The 22,225-nt window shown below is 42.8% G+C and overlaps 1 protein-coding gene across 5 annotated transcripts in view; it reads right to left on the bottom strand.

The window, feature by feature from the left end:
* BFSP1 (beaded filament structural protein 1) overlaps positions 1–22,225 on the bottom strand; it is a 74,430-nt gene that overhangs the window by 19,406 nt on the left and 32,799 nt on the right. For 3 of the 5 annotated variants that reach the window (XM_039531403.1, XM_039531405.1, XM_039531400.1), the window contains exon 2: positions 13,391–13,451. In XM_039531403.1, the coding sequence (XP_039387337.1) occupies positions 13,391–13,451 (61 nt within the window). Of the gene's footprint in view, positions 1–5,494; positions 5,657–13,390; positions 13,452–14,068; positions 14,129–18,321; positions 18,358–22,225 lie in introns of those variants that run through there. The other 2 variants (XM_039531401.1, XM_039531402.1) reach the window with 2 other exon arrangements.

Raw genomic sequence — 22,225 nt, 5'->3', positions numbered from 1 at the left:
CCCCCAAACCTCCCAACTCCTGATCAGACACAGAAGGAGTTGATCCAGACTGTGGAGAAGATCACTGAGGTGAGCAAATCTGCCAATAAGCGCAGAACCCACTAAGGTAGAGGAGGAACTTTGTCACAGGGCCATATAGCTATGGTGCTAAGGGGGTGTGAAAAATTCAGACCCGGGAGTGCCACAGCTATGCCCACTGAACCCCCAGTGTAGCTGCAGCAAGGTTGATGGAAGAATGCTTCCTTTGACCTAGCTACCATCGCTCGGGGAGGTGAAGTGCCTACAGCAATGGAAAAAAACCCTTTCCATCCCTGTGAGAAGTGTCTATGCTACGGCACTACAGCAACATAGTTACAGCATCGAAACTAAACCTCTGTGGCATCTGCAGCCTAGACATAGTCTGAATAAATAACTGACTATACAGAGGAACATGTGATGCTGGCTATGCATAAAGCACTGTCAAATGCACAAAGGAAACAGAAAATATGGGAACAAATATTTTCTCCTAATCAACTTTAGTCAGAGTAACACTAGATGTTGCTTGTAACAATAGGATCTTAATAGGGGGGGGAGAAACAGATTTTTAAACATATGGCATCCCTTTAAAACTCACCACTTTCAATGATCAGAGGTAAATATCTGGCACAATGATCAGATCATGTGCAGGGAATTAAACACTCGCCTCTCTGGGCAGGGCATGTGACTATGATGAAAGAGGGATTTCCATTTTTACATGCACAGCAAATTAACCACCAGGGCTGATATGCTATTGAGAAATGTGTTGATGCTTGGGATTTTCATTATGCCATTGACTCATCCAGCCAGGTTTGCTGATGCACCAATAAAACCACCATGAACTTTTTTTACTTTAGTGCTAGTTAACTGCACTGCGAGCAAATGCCACTAATTAAAACAGACCATGACCAGAATATTCTAAGCCAGTCATCAGGCATTTGGGGAGCATTTATGCAGCCTTAATGATTTCCTATTGAGAGAAAGATCAGCACAACAATTATAGTATTAGGAGTCTTGTGGGGGAAGCAGACATCCCCAATTAGCAAGGATTTTTGTATGTAATGAGCAACATCTAGTCTTCTGCTTTTCAAATGTTTGCCCAAGAGAGAAAATGTGTTCGCCATTTTTCTTTTTAAATAAGCTAGATTTAACTATGCATTCACTGAACCAGGGGCGGCTCCAGGCCCCAGCACGCCAAGTGCATGCTTGGGGCGGCAAGCTGCAGGGGGCGCTCTGCCAGCACCGCAGGGGCAGCAAGCAGGCTGCCTCCGGCCATTTGCCTGCAGAGGGTCCGCTGGTCCCGTGGCTTCGGCAGACCTGCCACATGCCTGCGGCAGGTCCGCCAAAGCCGCAGGACCAGTGGACCCTCCACAGGCAAGCCGCCGAAGGCAGCCTGCCTGCCGTGCTTGGGGCAGCAAAATCCCTAGAGCCGCCCCTGCACTGAACCCTCAGGTTGTATCAAAACAACACAGCATCCAGTTATTTTCTTCTCAACTTGGCATCATTCTTTCATTTTTTTTTAAATGCACATAAAGAATAATCTTTAGATACTGTCTCCAGCAGTGATCAGGGCCACCCAGAGGATTCGGGGAGCCTGGGGCCCGGGGGGGGGCGGGAGGGGGCCTTCCATAAAAAAAAGTTGCAATACCATAGAATACTATATTCTCATGGGGGCCCCTGTGGGACAGGCCCCGGGTCCCCAAGGGGCCCCCATGAGAATATAGTTTTGCCCTACTTCCCCCTCCCCCCTGCCCCGGGTGGCCCTGGCAGTGATCAAGGGCCCAGATCTTCAACGATATTTAGAACCTAACTCCCATTGGTAAATAGAGATAAGACAAGTCCAGTGCTCTGCAGAACTGTTGTTTAATGCTTCTGTACGTTGATGTGTTCTTCCCTATTTGTAAAGATTCCTGCTTGTATATAAAGCAATCAGGCTTCATCCTGAGTATTATGCACAGAAAATGAACTGCAAAGCAGAATGGACTTATCTTTCTGAGTAAAAGCCATTGCATTCCTACATTTATAAATTGACCTGAATGTACCCAAATACTAGTTTAAGCATAATGTGCTGGATATGGGGATGTGAATTCTGTGTCACTGATAAATATGGACAATGCAATCATGTCAAATGGCAGAACTTTGCTCTCAGCATATGTATCTCATATCTGCTGTCTGCCCTGCTGTAGAGAATACTGCTCTCAAGAATCTGCTAAGATGTGTAACATCCTCCATGTCATTTGATATCATGTGAAATGTATCAGTGGCACAGAATTTTACCACAAACACATACATGTATGGAGTAAACTGTTTGCAAAATGGCCTTCATGACAGGGCTTGAATCCCTGTTTGTTGTTAATGGAGAGAGGTACAAAATTTACAAACAACAAATCATTCACTAAACTGAGCCCCTTTTCCTATTCAGCAGTAGTCTGCAAACACACAGTAAGCCTCTTCGTTATTCAGATGGATCGGTGAATGTTGTGCATGAACAAATTTCTTCCTAAAGATTGCTCACAAACTGGTTGCCTCAGTGAACGTTCTAGTGCTCATTTGATAGTTTGCTCTCTGCGGTTTGTCATCTTTGTCAGCTGATTGTTTTTGTTCCCTGATTGCGTTACCTAATATTTATAATCCCTTCTGTCTGTGTGGAAGATGCCATCTTCACTGACACATGAGGAATCTCCAGAGCTAAGTGCATAGCTTGAGCTAAAGCTTTCAACCTATAGCTCCAGCAGACTCAGCCACAGAGAGAGACCTCTAACACACATTCACATTTTGATAATGAGAAGGGGTTTAGTAGAAGTTGTATCCATTAGTGTGGTACATTAGCATGCTACATTTTGCTTTCTCTTTTTATGTTCCTCTTCATCGATAAGGCACAAGAGAGAAATGTCAGAGATGGCCACCAGACCCATGTCTGCTCACACCTTCACAGGCATCATGTTTCCCAGCAACACATTTGTTTTTCAGGTTTTCATATGTTTTAAATGAAAAACAAATATCTCCATTTTTTGGCAGAAAAGCCAAATCTCCAAACTGTGAACCCGCCTTAAACAAAATCTTTGCATGAACCTTTGTGAAAATGTGTCCTCACTTTCACCCATCTCTTATCACTATGAGCCAGATCCTGGTCAGGCCAGGTGATCACGATGGTCCCTTCTGAATCTGTGGCATTGGAGCCTAGCCTGTATCAGACCAGTGGTTGGTAATCTCCATGAAGGGTCTAGGGAGCAGAAACCTTTCTCCTCAGCTGGCAGAATGGCTGCAGAGCTGCTCAGAGGAGGCTACTTCTGTCCAATGGCTGAACTAGCATCCCATGACCCATTGCGAACGGGGAGGACTGAGGATCCATGCAGCACACAGTTCATGCTCCACCTTGCCCCCCATCCAACCCTGCATTGTCACAGGTAGGCCAATGGAGTGGGGCTCCAAACCACATTTTGGGGTTCATGCTGTGCCACTTTTGAAAATGCACTCCCTGTGCAGCGGAACCACACTGGCTCTGACGCCGGAGCGACCTCCCTGCCTCCAGAGATGACTGGATTTGCCTTTCCATTTGGTGAGCTTATAAAATACCCATAAAACTCGTTCTAAATGAGCTCCAATATACTGGCAAATTCTAAGCACATGATCTCTTGGAAATATGGAGGAGAAGGGATGTTCTGGACATTAAAAAGTAGATGAAGAAAGGTACAAGTCATTCAAATGATCCCTGTGTGTGCAAAGCCACGTCTGCGTTTTGCAGAGGGAAGGAAAAACACTGTTTAATATGCCAGAAATGGGATAGAAACATGAAAGATGAAGGATTAGCAATGAAAATAGAGCTGGGGAAGGAGACAATCTATTTTTCTTAATTCAAAGAAGAATGAAAACAGCAAAGAAAGATAAATTTGATTTTTTTTCTTAATTTCATACACCTGGCTTTGAAAAACCTTTTCTAAAGACGTTAATGGACTTTTCAAACTCTTTGCCATGCAAACCATTATTTGTTCTACTGGCTTAATTCTGTAAAGTGCACATCTAAGGTAAAACTTCGCCTGAAAAGAAACCATACAGTTGTCTTCCTTTGCTATGGAAACCAGATTTGCACAGTGAGGGGCCAATCCTGAGATGGAGTTGAGTTCCTCCTGCAGCGGGCTGAGTGCCTTCAGTTTTCTTTGAGGTCCATGAGAATCGAAGCTGCTGAGCATATTACAGGATCAGGACCTCATGGCTCTATTTAAATGCACATTTTTCTCCACTCATCTTCTAGGGACAGACAGACATGTTGACTGCATGGTATTCACTTAAAAGAGATACAAAACTTATGATTTGCAAGTGGATGGACTTTTGCTGACTACTTGTGCATTGACTCCAAACACAGTCGGAAGACAAACTCTTTTGGGCACAGAAAGGAATAATGAAAGTATTAAAGCCAACTCTAAACACACTGGGCCAGATTCTGCCATCTTTAAATGTGTTGGGCCAGAGCCTCAGATGGCATAAACTGGCATAGCTACATTGACTTCCAACGACACTGCATTGACTGCTAAGAGATGCTCTAGCTAGCCTAGCACAACCAGACATCGTGTGCTTGATGCAGGAATCACTGGGTGAAATCCTATGGCCTGTGTTATGCAGAAGGGCAGCCCAGATGGTCAAAATGGTCTCTTTAAGGACTTCAGATCTATAAATCTATGAATTAGTCAGTGCTTAATTTGTGCCAGGGCTTTCTAGGCTTGGCAGTTCATAGCCCTGGCATGTCTGGGTTCGCTATATCAGTTATTAACATAAAAAAATTGCTTGAGCCCCAGTAACTAATTGCTTGAGGCCTGGCACCTGTTTCATTACAAATGAAGCACTGGAATCAGCATAGCCAGCTGAGACTCTGGCTTGTTGAACTTACTTGGTAAGTAATCCTATTGAAATCAATGGGACGTCTCATAGAGTAAGGTATTAGTCAGTGTGTATGTGGATGACAGAATCCAGCCATTTACATGGGACTCAGAAAACACGAAATAGTTTTCTTCAGAGCATAGTAAACAGCAACTAGTTGCTTTGATGAGATAAGTTGGGGGAATTGCTGAGCTACAGGCTACTCAATCTTTTGCCACTTCTGATACCTTAATTATTTTTCTGCCTTTACATCCTCTGCTAACAAAGCTATTTCTTATTCATAGGTGCTGGGTCTACAGAGCACATATTCACTAAAATCAGAGAAATAACGGTCCATAAGGTAAAAGAGATTGTGAGGAAGGTAGCTGATTGTTACTGATTGCTCTGTAGCATAGTTCTCTATGAACAGATTCCTATTTAGAAAGCACATAGATTTCTCAGAGGATTCTTTGCTACCTTAGTGCCCGGGATACCTTAAAATGGACTGAGGGAAAGCCAAGCAACTGACACCGGGATCTTCCTTCTACTTTCAACAATAAAAAATAGCCAGAACAAATGAATAAAGAATTCACTAATACATCGGTCTTTACGTATAAATTCTCACCCACTTCCTCGATGGTGTCAATGTTGATTTAACCTTGGTTTGTTGCCAGTAGTAAGGCAAAACTCCTATTGATCTCAAGTAGAAAAGGATTCCAGAAGTAGCTGGCCCAATGTCTGCTCCCATTTCTTGGTTCTCTTGTCCCTTTCACATTCCTATGATTGCCTGCCCAGGAAGGTACCATTCACCATGAGGAAGGGGAGCAGAACCGAACGCTAAGTAACATGGTTAGGAGAACACACATTGATACTCCCTCTTCTTGAGTTATTAGATAACATGGAATATGAATAGAGTGGATGATTTAACTTAGAAATACTAGGCCAGATTTTTTCTCTCCCCCCCCCCCCCGCCGCACCAATTAGGACTCAATACAACTCTTTAAAACAGTGCAAACTTAGTGTGTTGCAGCCAAATTGATCCAATGTGACAAAGAATGTGAAGAGGAGAATTTTTTCATTTGCTTATATACCAATATTAGGAGACTGGGTTATAAGTAAGAGAAATTGGAAAGTCTCATTGATGAAAAGAAATTGGATATAATTATTACTAAAACCTACAGGGACAATTACCATGATTGAAATGTTCACAGCACTGTTACAACCAGTTGAGGACAGTCAGGATGGGTTAATTTCCAAAAGCTAAGAAAAATTATGAATAAAATTGATTGGGAAGGAAAATTTGGACAGAAAGACGGGAAGGAAAATTGGGAGTTATTTAAAAAGAGTTTATAGATGACCAACTTTGACTAAAAAGCCCATCCTGTTTAGTGATGAAGTGAAGGCAGTAAATAGAAATATAAAAACAATTTATAACAAATGGCAAAAAGGGAAACTATATAGCAATCAGTATACATTAGATGTTATGAAATATAGAAAATTGACAAGGAATCTGAAGACATCAGGGAAAAATTCATGGCTGGCAGGGCTCTGGTCAATTAAAAGTTTCTTAAAATATATTTGAAATAAAGGAAATTCTAGTAATGGTACAGTTATAGGTCTATTATTAGATGGAGATGGTAAAATTGTTAATAATGATGCAGAAAAGGAAGAAGTGTTCAATAAATATTTTGTTCTGTATTTGGAAACCAGTAGGATGATGTACTTGTACCACATGAGAATGAAGCAATACTGCCTAGTTCATTGGTGGGAGGGATAGCTCAGTGGTTTGAGCATTAGCCTACTAAACCCAGGGTTGTGAGCTCAATCCTTGAGGGTGCCATTTAGGGAACTGGGGGAAAAATCTGTCTGGGGATTGGTCCTCCTTTGAACAGCAGGTTAGGCTAAATGACTTCCTTAGGTCCCTTCCAACCCTCATATTCTATTGGCAACTAAGGATGATGTTAAATGATATTTAATTGGGAAAACCATTTTCATATCAGCAAACCCAAATAATGTGCACTCAAGAGTCCTGAAAGAGTTGGCTGAAAAGATATCTGGCCTCTTAATGTTAAAATTTAATATATTTTGGAATATCAGGGAAATTCCAGAAGACCGGAAGAGTGCTAATGTGGTGCCAATATTCACAAAGGGCAAGTGGAATATTTTTCATAGCTACAGGCTGTTTAGCCTGTTATCAATCATGGATAAAATAATGGAAAAGCTGATACAAGATTCATTTGATAAAGACTGAAAGAATATGAATGTAATTAATGCAAGTCAACATGTTTTTTATTGAAAATAGGTCTTGTCAAGCAAACCTGATTTCATTTTTTGATAGATGTAGTATACTTAGACTTGTATACGTCATTTGATTTAGTACCACACAACATTCTGACTGAAACATTAGCGTTATACACTATTAATAAAACACAAGTGAAATAGATTAGGAACTTGCTAACTGACAGATGTGAAAAAGTAGTTGCCAATGGAGAATTATCATGGAAAGAGGGTGTTTTTAGTGGGGTCCCTCAGGGATCAGTACTAAGTCAATGCTATTCAATGGTTTCATCAAAGTCATGGCTGGTAAAATTTGCAGATGACACAAAAATTGGTAGAGAGGTAAATGATGATGATGGCAGGGCAGTAACATAGAGCGATCTGGATCTCCTAATAAGCTGAGCCCATTTAAACAAAACATATTTTAATAGAGCCTACTGCAAAATCATTAGGAACAAGGAAGGCAGGCCCTACCTACAGAATGAGGGATGTCTCCTGGAAAACAGTGACTGAAAAGGATTCAGGGATATTGTAGATAAGCAAAGCAACATAGGCTCCCAGTACAGTATGGTGGCAAAACCATAATGTGATCCTTGGAGATGTAAACAGGGGAGTAGCAAATAGGAGTAGGGAGGTGATTTTACCTCTGTATATGCTATTGATGAGACTGAATGGAATACTACATGCAATTCCAGTGCACGCATTTTTAAAAGCATGTTGACAAATTGGAAAAGTTGAAGAAAAGAGACACAGAAATTATTCGAAGACTGGAAAAAATGCCTTAGAGAGAGACGTAAACAGCTCGATCTGTTTAGTTTATCAAAACGATTGAGAGGTGACTTCATTAAAGTGTACAAGTACCTTCATCAGGAGCAAATACTGAGTGCTAAAGGGCTCTTCATTCTAGCAGAGCAAGGCAAAACAAGAACCAATGGTTGGAAGCTGAAGCCAGACAAACTAAAATTAGACGTAGGGCTCAAACTTTTAACAGTCTGGCTGACTAACCATTGGAACCAACAACCAAGGGAAGGGCTGAATTATCTATCTCTTGATGTCTTCAGATCAAGACTGGATGCCTGTCTGGAAGATGTGCTTTAGCCAAACACAAGTTATTGGGCTCAATAAAGGGGTAACTGGGTGAGATTTAATGGCCTGTGACATACAGGAGACCAAAGCAGATGATATAATAGTCCCTTCTGGCCTTAAACATTATGAATGTATGCAATCCACTTGCATATGATTAGAGCAGAGTTTAAGATTTCAGGGGCACACATAAACAGTGGATCAGTCTGACAGAGTTATGTTCTGGGTAGATGTTTAATTTCCTTAGCTCTTGTCTACACTGCAGAGTTTTGTTGCTAAAAGGCAGCTTTTGGTGACAAAACAGTGGCGTGTACACGTAGCAATGCCACTTTTGGTGACAAAACTCTTCCATTTCAATGACAAAATAAAACCACCTTGACGAGAGGCATAGAGCTTTTTTGCAGCAAAGTTAAAAAGACAAAGTGTCAGTATAGACACTGCTGTTCATTATATCGCCAGAACTGGCCTCCCCCAGTATCCCATGATGCCTGCCATGACCGTTCTGCTCACTGTTTTGAACTCAGCAGCCCTGCGGGCATGCACCCCTCCCCTTTCAAAGCTCTGTTCTGATAGCTGAGCCTGCCGCTCTACTCTGGGCAACAAAGCAAATCATTAATGTGGAATGCTCCTGCTCTCTGCCACACTAGAACACAGACGCAGGCAGGCAGGGACAGATGTGTGTGTGCCTGTGAGAGAGGGAGAGAGAGGGAGAGGGAGAGAGGCTGCTGTGCTGAGCCAGAAAGGGAGGTGGGGGCAGATGTCAGGATTGGTTGCTTCTGGTGGTTGTCTGAACTTACGGAGACAGCATGTGGACACACACATTCTCCCCCAACACACACTCTGTCTCTGTCTCCCCCCCATACTCCCTGTTACACACTCTTCCCCTTCCCCCACCCACTTCAGTTGAAAAGCGGCTGGCAATCTACTAGGATGTCCATGGAATGATGTGATTGAGAAACCTGCATCATGTGACACTGTATCTGCTCCATGAGGCATTGCAAACCCTTCCCAAGGCACCCTGTGGCCAGGTGCACAGTGGGATAGCTACCCACAGTGCATTGCTCTCTGTGTCCATGCAAGGGCTGCTAGTGCAGATGCACGCTGCCGACACAAGGAGCATAATGTGGACATGCAACCGTGGTTTAATTAAAGCACTTTAATTACAACAGCCTAACTTTTGGTGACAAAACTCTGCAGTGTAGACATAGCTTTAGATCACAGCATTGAAAGAAAAATCGATGGGGGAAAAAGGGCTGCTAATTGACTGTCTTTTGATAAACGGCTACTCAGGATCAGCTTAAACATTATCTTGAATACTTTATAGAACAGATAAATTCAGGCTGGACAGCAGAACCTCCCCTCCTCTCCAATAGAGTCTAAGTAGTGTTGAAGCTAGTACTATGAGTATAGTACAGTTGCATCATAGCGCCACCAAGTTAGTATGAATGGCCTAAATGGCACTGCATATGATGTCCCCTGTGAGCACGTTCCCATCTAATCATGTCTACTGTTTCCAGGGGCAAGTCTGGGAATGGGGAAAACACAGTCACTTATTTCTTCTCTAAGGGATAAAGGATATGGAAGAAACTGGCTAGAGCAAGAAACTTCAGAATTTTTGCACCTATCTGTTGCCCCTGTTTGGCCCCCCATTACTGGAATATCTGAGTGCTCTATAATCTTTAATGTATTTCTCCTTACAACACCCTTGTGAGGTACGGAGGTGCTATTATATCTTGTTAGCTGTTTCCAGTAAGAAATGTTTAAATGTCGGACAGTAGTTGAAGACAGAAGAATCCAGGAAACAAAGTTGCCAGGAAATGTTACATTTTAACCTCTTTAGAAACAGCACTAGTAATTCAGGCCTCAGTTGTGCCTCAGAGGCACAGTCCAACACAGGGGCGGCGGCTCCAGGCACCAGCACACCAAGCGTGTGCTTGGGGCGGCAAGCCACTGGGGGCGCTCTGCTGGTCGCCGCGAGGGCGGCAGGCAGGCTGCCTTTGGCAGCTTGCCTGTGGAGGGTCCGCTGGGCCTGTGGCTTCGGCAGACCTCCCGAAGCTGTGGGACCAGCGGACCCTCTGCAGGCATGCCGCCAAAGGCAGCCTGCCTGCCATGCTTGGGGCAGCAAAATGCCTAGAGCTGCCCTTGGTCCAACAGCTGGACTTGGTGCAGAATCACACCGTCCCAGAGGGAGCACTGGGAAGCACTCTCACTACTAGAGCTCCTGCAGGTGCTGAGCTGCATGCACTCTACTATACCCCCTGTTTAGGATGCATTTTACTGCCTACTGTGCAGTCAGATGGATGCACTGGCAGCTCTAGGAGACGGGCAGCGATAGGCCATCATCTCCCTGTTCCTAGGGGAGTAAGTTGGGAGTCCCTGTGCTTGCTTAAATGCAGGAACTGGAATATTGCAGGTCTCACGTCAGGATCAGACAAGTGGCAACAAAGCTGCTTGTGGCCTCCCCATCACTGAGAACCTGCAAAAGAGTCGGGCTGACTCTGGCCCTTTGCCGTTAAATACCAGGCGTGAAATCCTGGCTCCACCTCAATCAATGGGAAAACTCCCGTTGGCTTCAATGGAGCCAGGATTTCACCATGGCAATAGGGTTAGGCACCCAACTCCCACTGATTTTGAATGGTACTGTACTTTATAAATCCCAGCTCAAGTCATTATGCTGTTCACCACTAACATATTTTGCGGCACTGTAAAAACTGCTCTACAAATGAAAGTCATTTGTTATCTCTGTGATAAGAATTAGGGAGCTTGGCACTAGCTCTTTTTAATATTCATCTGCTATTTTCTGTGTTTTCCCTTAATAGTCTTATGTTCATTTTATTACCATTTGGCTAAATGGTATGACTTACAGAATAGCTTCAGCATTCTGCCTACATTTGGGTCCCACATGTTGGGCTCATGATTGTCTAGCACAGTTTGAGGACCAGGTATTATTCTTTGTCATGGAAAAAGGACAACACTGGTACAAGGCCAAGATGGAGAACGGTGTTATGGCTTTCTGTAGGTATTGACCCACTTGCACTCCAAAACCAAAATCAAGCTCCCATCAGTTGTTCACCTCCTTAAAGGTAAGCCTCTGCTCAAGGGTTCTGATTACAACAGCATTCAAGGTATACCAGAGATCAGGCCCTTCAAAATCCTCTTAATCTGCAGAAATCGAGGAATGAAATATCTATTTTTTTTTGTGAACGGGAACTTGGTGTTGTTTAATGGACTTGACCTTTTCCTGCAGGATAGGATACAGTTTTAATCCTCAAAGCCAGATAAGCTCCCAGACTGTCATAACAGGACTGACAAAGAACTGACAAACCCCTGAGTGGAGAGACTCATGCAGTTTTCTCTGACCAGGAGCTCAATAATTACAATACACCAGATTAAAGGGATTTCTTTGATCATTGAACTGAATGTTTAAAAAACATGACAGTACACATAAAGATGGGATCTCTGTTAAGTGAGATCCCTTCCATAGTAAGAAGAACTGCTAATCTATATAACAACATTCCAGAAGTCTCATTCTGTCCGTGTGTTACTCTGAACCCTAGAAGGGTTGCTGAGTCAGTGTGAAGTGATGGAAATAGCTAAAGCATGGCTGAGAGCAATTTTTGTTTAGAATATTACCAGTTCAATCATCACTGGGATCTGTGGTCTGTTATCATCCAATTTTTAAGTTCTCAGCCATTTTTCGTTGTTTTTTTTTTACACACCTGACTTTGCAGATTACACCAAGGTAACAGCATTGGCTTTCAGCTATTAGTGGTCAATAAATGCAAAAAGAACAAAACAATGATTAGGGAAAACGGCCCTTTTTCTAGGATCACTTTGCTTGCCTCTGGCCCGGAGCTCTTTTATTAATGAGCTCATTGGTATGGTGCTTTCAACCATGCAGACAGTGGCAGTTTACAGCAACCAGAACAATCATTTTTATTTCTCTTCGCCTTATAGCCAAAATGATACATATTCATATTTAGATGTAACTTTCTTTGCTCTGCTTTTCTATATCGTTATCATCATATCAGTAGACCTCTCCCACAGAGGCACACAACAGCAAGAGATATGCAGTGGGAATGCTTTGCAGGGCAATTCTTAGTGAAGGATCCTTACAAGATGTGTAGCTTGCCATAAAGGCCTGTCAAGGGCTTAAAAAATCCCAGGCAAATAAGGGACTACATGAGAAAACACACAAGACAAATCACCCATTTGTAGAGGAAATGAGTTTAAAATCTGTTCTCTTGGGCTTTCATTTCTCTTATTTATTGATTTGTACTATATCTGGTTTGATACTAAGGAACCCTACCGACAATGAACGTTTCCAACTGTAAATCAGTGCAGCCATCGTCTGTTCTACCGACCTGGTCCTGAATTCTGTTCTCAGGAAAAACTCCCATTTACTTCAGTAAACTCAGAATCATGCCTAATAGCCTGAATCCAGCTAAACACTTACTAATGCACATAACTGTAACTTAAAGGGGCCTGTGTCACTGGATCAGTTACAAAGTTTATATTCCATGGGACGTGCAGGATAACAAAGGAAAGAGTAAGTTCAGTTAATGATCAGATAAGTCTCTCTCTAAGGGCCTGATCCAAAACCTGTTCCCACAGACTGCAGTATGTTTAAGATCAGGCTCTAAGGGCCAGATTTTCAAAGGTATTTAAGTGCCTAAAGATGCAGATAGTCACCTAATGGCATTCTCATAAGGGCCTAAGCAGGTTAGGTGCCTAATTCACATTGAAATCAACCTTTGGAAATCTGTGCCGAAGGGCTCCCCTTCAGAGTTTTACAGGATGAAAGGAAATCACCCAGGACTGGAGAATGAGGAAAGGTCCCAAATCCTCGCACTATCCTAGATTCCAATTTCTTAATGCTATTGACAATAAAGTTACCTGCACAAGCTAATAGCTTATGGCCAGAAATAGGAGAGAGGATGGGAACTGTTCTTTCATGATTTGTGGGGGCACCAATACGTGTGACTATGGGAGAAAAAGTAATATTATATAATATTACCAAAATAAATTCCATCAGAACTAAAATAACTGCTTAAAAATTAATCAAACCAAACTGAATAGACGTCAAAGCAATTTTGTCTAGTAAATGAAATGAAAGGAAGCAGCTGATGCAAACAGCACACTTCTACTGTAACAGGCTCACCTTATTAAGGCGTTCAAGGGTCTCTTTTAGCATCTGCTGATATTCACGTTCATTTCTGTACCTGCAAATAGGACAAAGAAGATGAAGTCGAGTGGCTTATCTTTTCACATACTGTATCTTGCAGTATAGAAGTGTCACATTTAAGTTGACTATGAATCTTGACCAGGCCCACAAGGTTTATTCATAACTTAAGCATAGATCTTTGGCTTCAGATGGTGAGTGTAATTCTTGTTTTGATTAGGTCCTGCTAGTCTTTTCATCAAGCAACAAGCACAATGAAGTGGATGGACATTTGCCATGACTTCTCCAAGGAAAGTCTGAGGATAGATCTTTTCCAACAAAATGTCAGTGATTTACATTATATAAAACTATATCAGACAACAGTGCTCACCATTTAAAAGTCACTATTTACCAATAGTTACCAGACTTGATAGCTGAGATATCACAATATTTCATTCTGCTGTTAGAGGAGATAACTGTGACAGTGTATCTGGGATAATATGGTATGGTTCAGTAACCACTGATAAATGTAGACATTTTTAGTTGTGCCCATGGTAACTAATGTTGCAATTTGTGGTGCACAGTTGATTTCAATGGGAGTTTCATCTGAGTAAGAAGTGTAGAATGAGGATACATTTTGATTTTCTTGGGGTTTGGGTCTTTTTTAATATTACCCACCATTTTATATTGTTCATAAACTCCAGTGCAGATTTTAATGAGCACATTATTTAACATTGCCTGCTGAAACTAGAAAACACATGAACTTTTATATGCCATTATAATATACTCCTATGTATATGTACAGAAACACACACATATGTATATGCGAAATTTCCTATATTAGAGAAAAATTGGAAATAAATAAATAACACAATGATGTAGTTTATGCTTTGTTTCTCTCTGAATTAAGATAAACATGGCATAAAAGGTTATATTTTAAGAATGTCAGCTTTGTACTGTAACGTACAAAGAATCCTCTCCTAAAGAGATTTTTCTCATGGAAAGAAACAACCACCCCCACCGCCCTTAAAGGGTGACTGATTGATTGTAGTTCTTTCTTTGGAGATGGCACAGAAGAATCCTGTTGCAGAGTCGTCTCCTCTTTTCCTTTAAGAAAAGCAAGACTGTAAATAAGCTGCTTAACCAGAGAAGTAATTAAATGAGATGCTGCAATTAAAAAAACAATTAGAAACATATTACAATCCTGAGCAACCAGATTTTATCATCAAACATGGAACAAATTGCTCATCAAAGTCAGGCTGTTGCTGGTGGCTGAAGAGTGAGATAGACACAGCCTGGCTGCTTATTCCTCGCTCCCTGAAGTAATTTCCACTACAGAAGTACAGAAAACAAAATTGCCATCTTTTCATCATCTACTTTAAACATTTTAAAATGTGGTTAGTTAGCCCGGGGAATGGAAATCTTCTGTTTATCTATAGAGTAGGTGTAACATAGGCTATGGTAGTGAATACTGCCTGAGGCTTAACCTAGGAGGAAAGCATCAAAGAGTTAGAAGAATGTTCTCTCGTCCTAATAATTTAATCCTTCAAATCTCTCCCAAAATCATCACGTCCTTCCAGGTGAATTCATGGTTTCCAAGGCACTTGTCCAGTCACTGGGAAATTCCTTTCATTCAACGCTAGATTCATTCACTCCTGTGGAAGCTGTCCCACTTTGTATCAAATTCTTAAATATTCATTGGAGCAAAGACAGGAACTTGGGTCTCCCAGGAGAGTGCACTAACCACTAGGCCAGAGTGTCATTCTCACCGTCTTTCTGACCCAATGACTATTGAGAGATAGTCCCGGCAAACCCTACAGCTCTGTGATTAGGGCACTCACCTGGCAGGAGGAAGACTCTGCTCCCAATGAGACAGCATGGGCACTTGCACCCTGATCTCCCACATCTTGCATGAGTGGACTAACCACTGGGCTATTGAGTATAAGGGGACTCCTCCTTCTCAATGTTTCTTGAGAAAGGACTGATCTGGCTTAGGCACCTAATTCCAGGAAAGGTTTCACAGCTATGAATCCTGAGCAGAGGCAGGCACCCCCTCCAGCCCAGGGGGTGGGGGTGGGGCATAGGTCACACTCCTCACCTTGGCATTTACCACTGTCTAACTTAGGCAGCTTCCTGCTCAGCATGGTGGCTTCTGTGCCTCCCATTGTTAAGGCTCCTAATTCTCCCCATGCATCTCAGTGGGGGTGTCTGGGTGCCGAACTCGAGGCTGAGGATTCCAGGAGGTGGCAGGGTGCCTGAAGTTAAGTATCACATTGCTGAGCTTAACTACCTTTTGTGGGTCTAGCCCCAAGTGACTCGCTCCAAGTCACACAGGAAATTTGTGGCGGAACTGGGAGTTGAAAGCGGGTTGCCCCATGTCCTAAGCTAGCATCCCGCAACTGGGCCATCTCTCTGCAGCCCCCCACTTCCACACAGCACAGACAGTCTACAAAGGGATGGGGTGGGGCTAAATAAGCCTCTTTACTCCCTGCACAGTGTTGCAAGTGCAGGACACAACACTATTATTCGGTGCCAGTGGTGAATTGGGAACTGCTAGCAAACTGGTAAAAAAAAATGAAAAGGCTGCACAGTTTCACTCTCGCTTCCGTACATTCATGACTTTCTTCTGCTAAAATGCTGTTCTGTAGCTTCCTAAAGCAGAGCTTGTCAGTAAATCACAATAGCTGTCCAAATGTTTCCCAGTGCACCAGCAAAGCCATTCATCCTCTGAGTTAAGACCATATTCATTATGGAGCTTTATTAAATTGCTGACCTAAAACAAATTTTGTTGGACCTTGTAAATCTCTTCAATGTGCAGTTGGCCACAAACAGTTCATTAATTTGCATAGATATATTCTGGCAACTGGGAAAGAATGAAAGTCATAGCACATCATGAAAATCATACAGCCATGGTAAAATGCTGCTCTCTCAGTAATTTAACTGACAGAATTCAATAGAGATGAGACTGACAGAGTCTGAATCCAGATCTCAACCCCACCACAGTTCAGGGAGGGGAGATATCTGATTCTGGCTCATTGCCTGAATTTCCATATAGTCCCATTAACTGAAATATATTTAGCAGCCATTTCCATCATTGTCTTTTAGCCCAAAAGCTAATGGCATAAGAAGGCTGTTATAACACACATACGTTACTCCACTCCACACTCCCTTGTGAGTTCATGTATCATCTGAGGATAAAGTGTTACACTCATTATACTGTGATGTTAGCGTGACCACCTCTTGGAAGAGATTTAAATCAATCCCCATTCTGTTCTGCTCTTCTCTGTACACTAAGAGATCTATGCGACTTCTGAAAAAGTCTTTCACACGTACACATGGATATCACATGTTTAAATGCATGGTTACTGCACTGGCTTTATACACTCACTATACTGCCAGGATCTTATGGTATTTGTTGCCTTATAAAGCTCATTAGTACATTTCCCATAAGAAAGGCGTGATAGAAAACAAAATTCTATTCTATTCTCTTTCTCTCGAGCTGTTTCTTCTATCGTGGAGCCCAATCATGCAAAAATGTGCATCAATAAAAAAAATACATGGGAACCTGCTAAAGAAGTGCAATGACCAGTTGACTATCCCCAAAGGTGAACAAACCACATGCTAGCCAAGATTTTCAAAGTGACTAGTATTTTCTATGCCATTTTTAGTGCCCAACTGGAGACCACCTTAAAGGGATCTGATTTTCAGAGGGTGGGAAATCAGTGCTTTCTGAAAACAGGCCCCTTTAAGTTGCCTCCAGTTGGGCACCCAGAAATTGTGATACTCAAAATCTCTAGTCACTTTTGAAAATCTTGAACAGTGAAAGGGCAAGCCAGTCAGGGGACAGACTGACTGGAGTACCTGTGCTGATATGGTACGTATGTGAGGGGCTGAAACTGATGAGCTGAAGGCCAAGGTCTGCAAAGTCATCTTTTGACCCTCATGAAGCAGATAAAGGTACTAAGATCCTTATTCCTAATATAAATGTGATCCTTAGCTGGCAGTGTGGATCCAGGGCTGGACAGTGGACAGGACAATGTTCTTCATGCCTTGTCTGCTGCCAAGCAGCAAGCAGAAGAAGTCAGCAATGGAGGGGCTGCTGCTTCACTTGTGTAGCTGCATATAGAGTATTAGTTGCCATAGGAGTAGGGAAAAGCTAGGAGGTGTCCTTTGAAGAAGCTGCCTGATTCAAGTAAGCTAGAGCAGACCTTTAAAAGATCCACCACCGCATTGCTTTCCTCTTTCAGCTGTCAGAGAGCTACCAATATGCGAATTCTGCCACCGACCCCAGAGTTCAGCTATTTAGCAGAATCCATGAGCAGTCCCGTTAGCTGATGGCATCTGCCTACTGAATATGAGGGACATGTACAGTCTAGGAGTTATAACAGGACTCGTCTCCATTTCTGAAATGCCAGACTTCAGCAGTGGCTAGAAATATCTATTCCCTTCTCCGGTGGATAAGTAGAGTGAACCTATTCCTCACAGATGTAGACCTAGCCACAATGATACACAACTTTGTTATTCAAGGCTGGACTACAATCATGTTCTCTCCCTGGCATTGATACTGGGAGGCTTCCAACAGTTGAGTGTGGCTCAAAATGCAGCGTCTTGTCTCCTAAGCAGAACAGTAGACAAGAAAACATCACCACATTACTCAGCATTCAGCCACTCAGTGCTGGATTCAACTCATGGTCCTGGTCCTGGCCTTCAACGTGCCTAGATGCCTGAAAGCTGCCTCTCCCTTGACTCACTCCAAGAATATTAAAATCAGCAAGGAAGAGGAAGGTAGCTGGGATGAAGCTTGCCAGAGCTGGAGACAAAACATTTTCAGTAAAGGATGAGCAGCAGAGGAACTCTCATGTACAGGAGGTCAGGATGACCCCATGTCTTGTCTCCTTATGGCACAATGAAGGAGACGTATTTTCACTAACCTTTTCTCAATAGAAACAGCAATGCTTTGGCTGGTAAGTCCTTCTTCCCAATAGATACCTCTGCCAAAGAAAAGACAAACTATGGAATGCAAGTCCTACCAGGATGATGCACAAGCCTAAAATACCTGCATTTCGTCTTGCAGTACCTGTAATTGGCAGACTAAGAATATACATGACATAGCTTATACTGCTTATCTCTGAGGTACTGACTACTACTTGTATTAACAAGAACAATGAGCCCAATCCCAAAATCTTCCATATTTAGTTCTTACTATACACCACTCTCAATGAAGTAGTGTCACTGCTGTGCTGCCCCTTTTGGTAGTGCAGTCCACTAGGGCCCGGGTGTGCCCTTCCACTAGGTGTAGGGTCCTACCAAATTCATGGTCCACTTGGGTCAATTTCCCGGTCATAGGATTTTAAAAATAGTAAATTTCATCATTTCAGCTATTTAAATCTGAAATTTCACAGTATTGTAATCGTAGGGATCCTGACCCAAAAAGGAGTTGGGGGGGGAGGTCACAAGATTATTGTAGGGGCGGGGTTGTGGTACTGCTACCCTTCCTTCTGCGCTGCTGCTGGCAGTGGTTCTGCCTTCAGAGCTGGGCAGCTGGAGAGCAGTGGCTGCTGGTTGGGAGAGGCAGAGGCCGCCGCCAGCAGCAGCACAGAAGTAAGGATGACATGGTATGGTACTGCCACCCTTACTTCAGTGCTACTGCCTGCAGAGCTGGGCCTTCAGTCAGCAGCCTCCACTCTCTGGCCACCTAGCTCTGAAGGCAGCAGCGCAGAAGGAAGGGTGGTATGGTACGGTATTGCCACCCTTACTTCTGTGCTGCTGCTAGTGGGGCGCTGCCTTCAGAACTGGGTACCTGGCCAACTAGGGTGACCAGACGTCCCAATAAAATCTGGACTGTCCCGATATTGAGGAGTTTGTCCTGTGTCCCAACTGAAGTATAGTTGGGACGCCATTTGTCCTGATATGTTGTTTTGGGCATTTTTTTTCCTTTACACTCACATGTCCAGGTCTTCGGGGGCAATTTGGTAGAGGGTCCTTCAGTCGCTGACGATCTTCGGTGTCAGGTGCTTCTGTCTTTGGCAGCAAGATTTATTACCCGCCTGAAATGCCACCGAAAACCGTCAGCAACTGAAGGACCCTCCACAGAATTGCTGCCGAAGACCCGGATGGGTGAATGTAACACTTAAAAAGGCACCCTTCCTGCGGTGGTCCCGATATTTTCCACTTAGCATCTGGTCACCCTATGGCCAAAAGCCATCACTTTCCAGCCACCCAGCTCTGAAGGCAATGCGTAAGTAAGGGTGGCAATACTGTAACCCCCCTAAAATAACCTTGCAACCCCCTGCAACTCCCTTTTGGGTCAGGACCCCCAGTTTGAGAAATGCTGATCTCCCCTGTGATATCTGTATAGCATAGGGTAAAAGCACACAAAAGACCAGATTTCATGGGAGGAGGCCAGATTTCATGGTCTGTGACGTGTTTTTCATGGCCGAAAATTTGGTAGGGCCATAATTATGTGTCTTGTGTGCAAAGGCATCCCTCTTCTAGGTGGTGTCACGTTTTGGGGTGCAATATAGACCCCCTGAGGGATGGTGTTACTGCCTCTCCTGTAACTTGATTGCCTTAGAATGCTTTGCTGTTGTGGCTCTGTCTGGATGCTTCCAGCCAGCATACAACCATGCACTTGAATGTCTTTAAGCAGCTCTGACTCAGCAATTCTGATTCCAGCAGCCTGCTTGTTACACACTGTCCCTCTCTGGATTCCAGCAGCCTTGATTACACCTGGCAAAATGACCCATCACCCCGCAGTCCCGGATTTTCCCCAAACCATGTGATCTGCAATGTCCAGCTCTCTCCTGGACCATTCAGACAGATACTAAGGTTCATTTGTTCCTTTAAAGACACAATACCCAACAGTTTGCCACATTAACCAGAGTTAGCATTCACTTTAAATCAAACAAAGCACTGCCTCGTTTAGATTAAAAGTAAAACAAGTTTATTAACAAAAGGAGATAGAATTATAAATGAGTTCACGTATAAAGGACAAAGTTAGCAAACAAAAGAAAAAAATGCAAAGACTTAGCAAAACAAGCTACAGCCTTTGTTCATGATAGTTTTCTTACCAATCTACCTTCCAGCAAGATGGCTGACCAACCCCTCAAGTCAAGGGTCTCCCACAAAGTCCAAAGTGCTCAGTTCCTTTGTCTTCATAGGTGAAATATAACTTGGGGTTCTCTGTTAGTTCCTTTGTAGTCCAGTGAATCTTTAAATGGATTCTTCTGAAGGTTCCCCCCATCAAAGTAACATTCATTCAAGCTATGAGAAAAGCGACAGAGTCTCTTGGTCTAGGGAGTTTCATGCTGGCTTCTTCCCGCTCTAGAGTTTGCTAAATGCAAATGTATCTGTTTCCTGCAATCTCCTCCCCCTGCTGTCTTGACGGTCCTGCTGACTGTCTATGGAATTTGTGTGCCCATGGTCTCTTAATGTACCTTGGAAATATCTTCCAGGTGGCAGAATTACATTCCTTTGTCTAGCCCTGCCTATCAGACGTACTTTGATAACATTATTTCTAATATGTTTATAATTTGAAAGTTGTCCTCCATACATATGCCACACACTAATATTAATGATCAGTATGTCATTATCTTTCTGTTGATATCTTACATAACACCATTAGATACAGCTTATGAAATTAGTGAGTTGGGGTACACTGAATTGATCAGGCCAGCTGACACATACTACCAAAAAATCAGTGAGCCCCTTGCTCTCTTGCATTGGGAGGCTGTTAGGGTTACCATGGGTCAGTGGATGTTGAGGGCAGCAGAATGTGTACAGGATGGTCTGGGACTGTTTAGCTGGATGACATTTTGAAGACATGTACAGCCACCTCCTCCAACCTCTTACTAAGGCTCACTGCTGTCCAGTGTCTGATGCTCCGGTCATGGTGCATTTGATGGATCCAGTCACCATGTATGTACATCAAACAAGTCATAGGTAACAGGGGAGTAAGAAGACTGGAGCTAGGACATGTCTACTTTTCTGTTCTATTCTATTCTACTCAGGTTATTTTACTGAGCTCATCCCCAAAGAATCTGAACACCTTCCAGTAGAGCATTAAGCAATGCCATACGCCCTGGCTGCGTCTCACTCTAAGCAAACCAAAAGCAATGGCTTCTGCAGATGGGGTTTGGAAAGCGGCTTTGCAGATGCTTACCGACTATGGAGCACTTCTTATCTAACACATTCCAGCTGTTGTGCTACTAGAGGTGTGCCCCGTACCTCTGATTACCGGTTACACGGTCACCCTGGCTTCACAAAAGGGGTCCAGTTTGGGAGAAATATCAATGAGATTTAATCATAACAAAAATTGTTATGAAGAATTATTGAGGAATCCAGTGCCCAGCTTTATACCTAGGAAGTTACACTATGCACAAACCCCATGAGTTCTATCTTTGGATATATTTTAAATGAAACACTCTGTTTTAATGAGTAAACCTTTAATTTTTTTTTCAGTTAAAAATTACTTATGCTTAGACATTGACATTAAAATAATCTAGTTTGTAATAACTTTCTGAATACCATGGAGAGAGAGAGAAATATACTCTGTATTTTCAGCCTTCCCACATGCATAATATAATACTGCTATGATAATTATACTTAATACAATTAACATAATTAGCAACATGGTATTGCAAGCTGTGGTAGGCAGTCCGCAGGAATACTTAAGTGAGTTCTAGAGAAATTATTCATTGATACATAGAGTCTGAATTAGTCATGCTAATATAAAGAGATGTGAATCCCATTAAAGATAAGCAAAAAATAAATTTGAATGTAAGATCTGTTTTCAAGTGGTTCATGAGGATTTAATTCTGCAAATAGTGTAGCAGC

Source organism: Mauremys reevesii, linkage group 3, assembly GCF_016161935.1.
Source record: "Mauremys reevesii isolate NIE-2019 linkage group 3, ASM1616193v1, whole genome shotgun sequence".
NCBI lineage: Eukaryota > Metazoa > Chordata > Testudines > Geoemydidae > Mauremys > Mauremys reevesii.
Note: the sequence above shows the minus strand (reverse complement) of the source record. Positions and strands in the feature narration are given on the sequence as shown.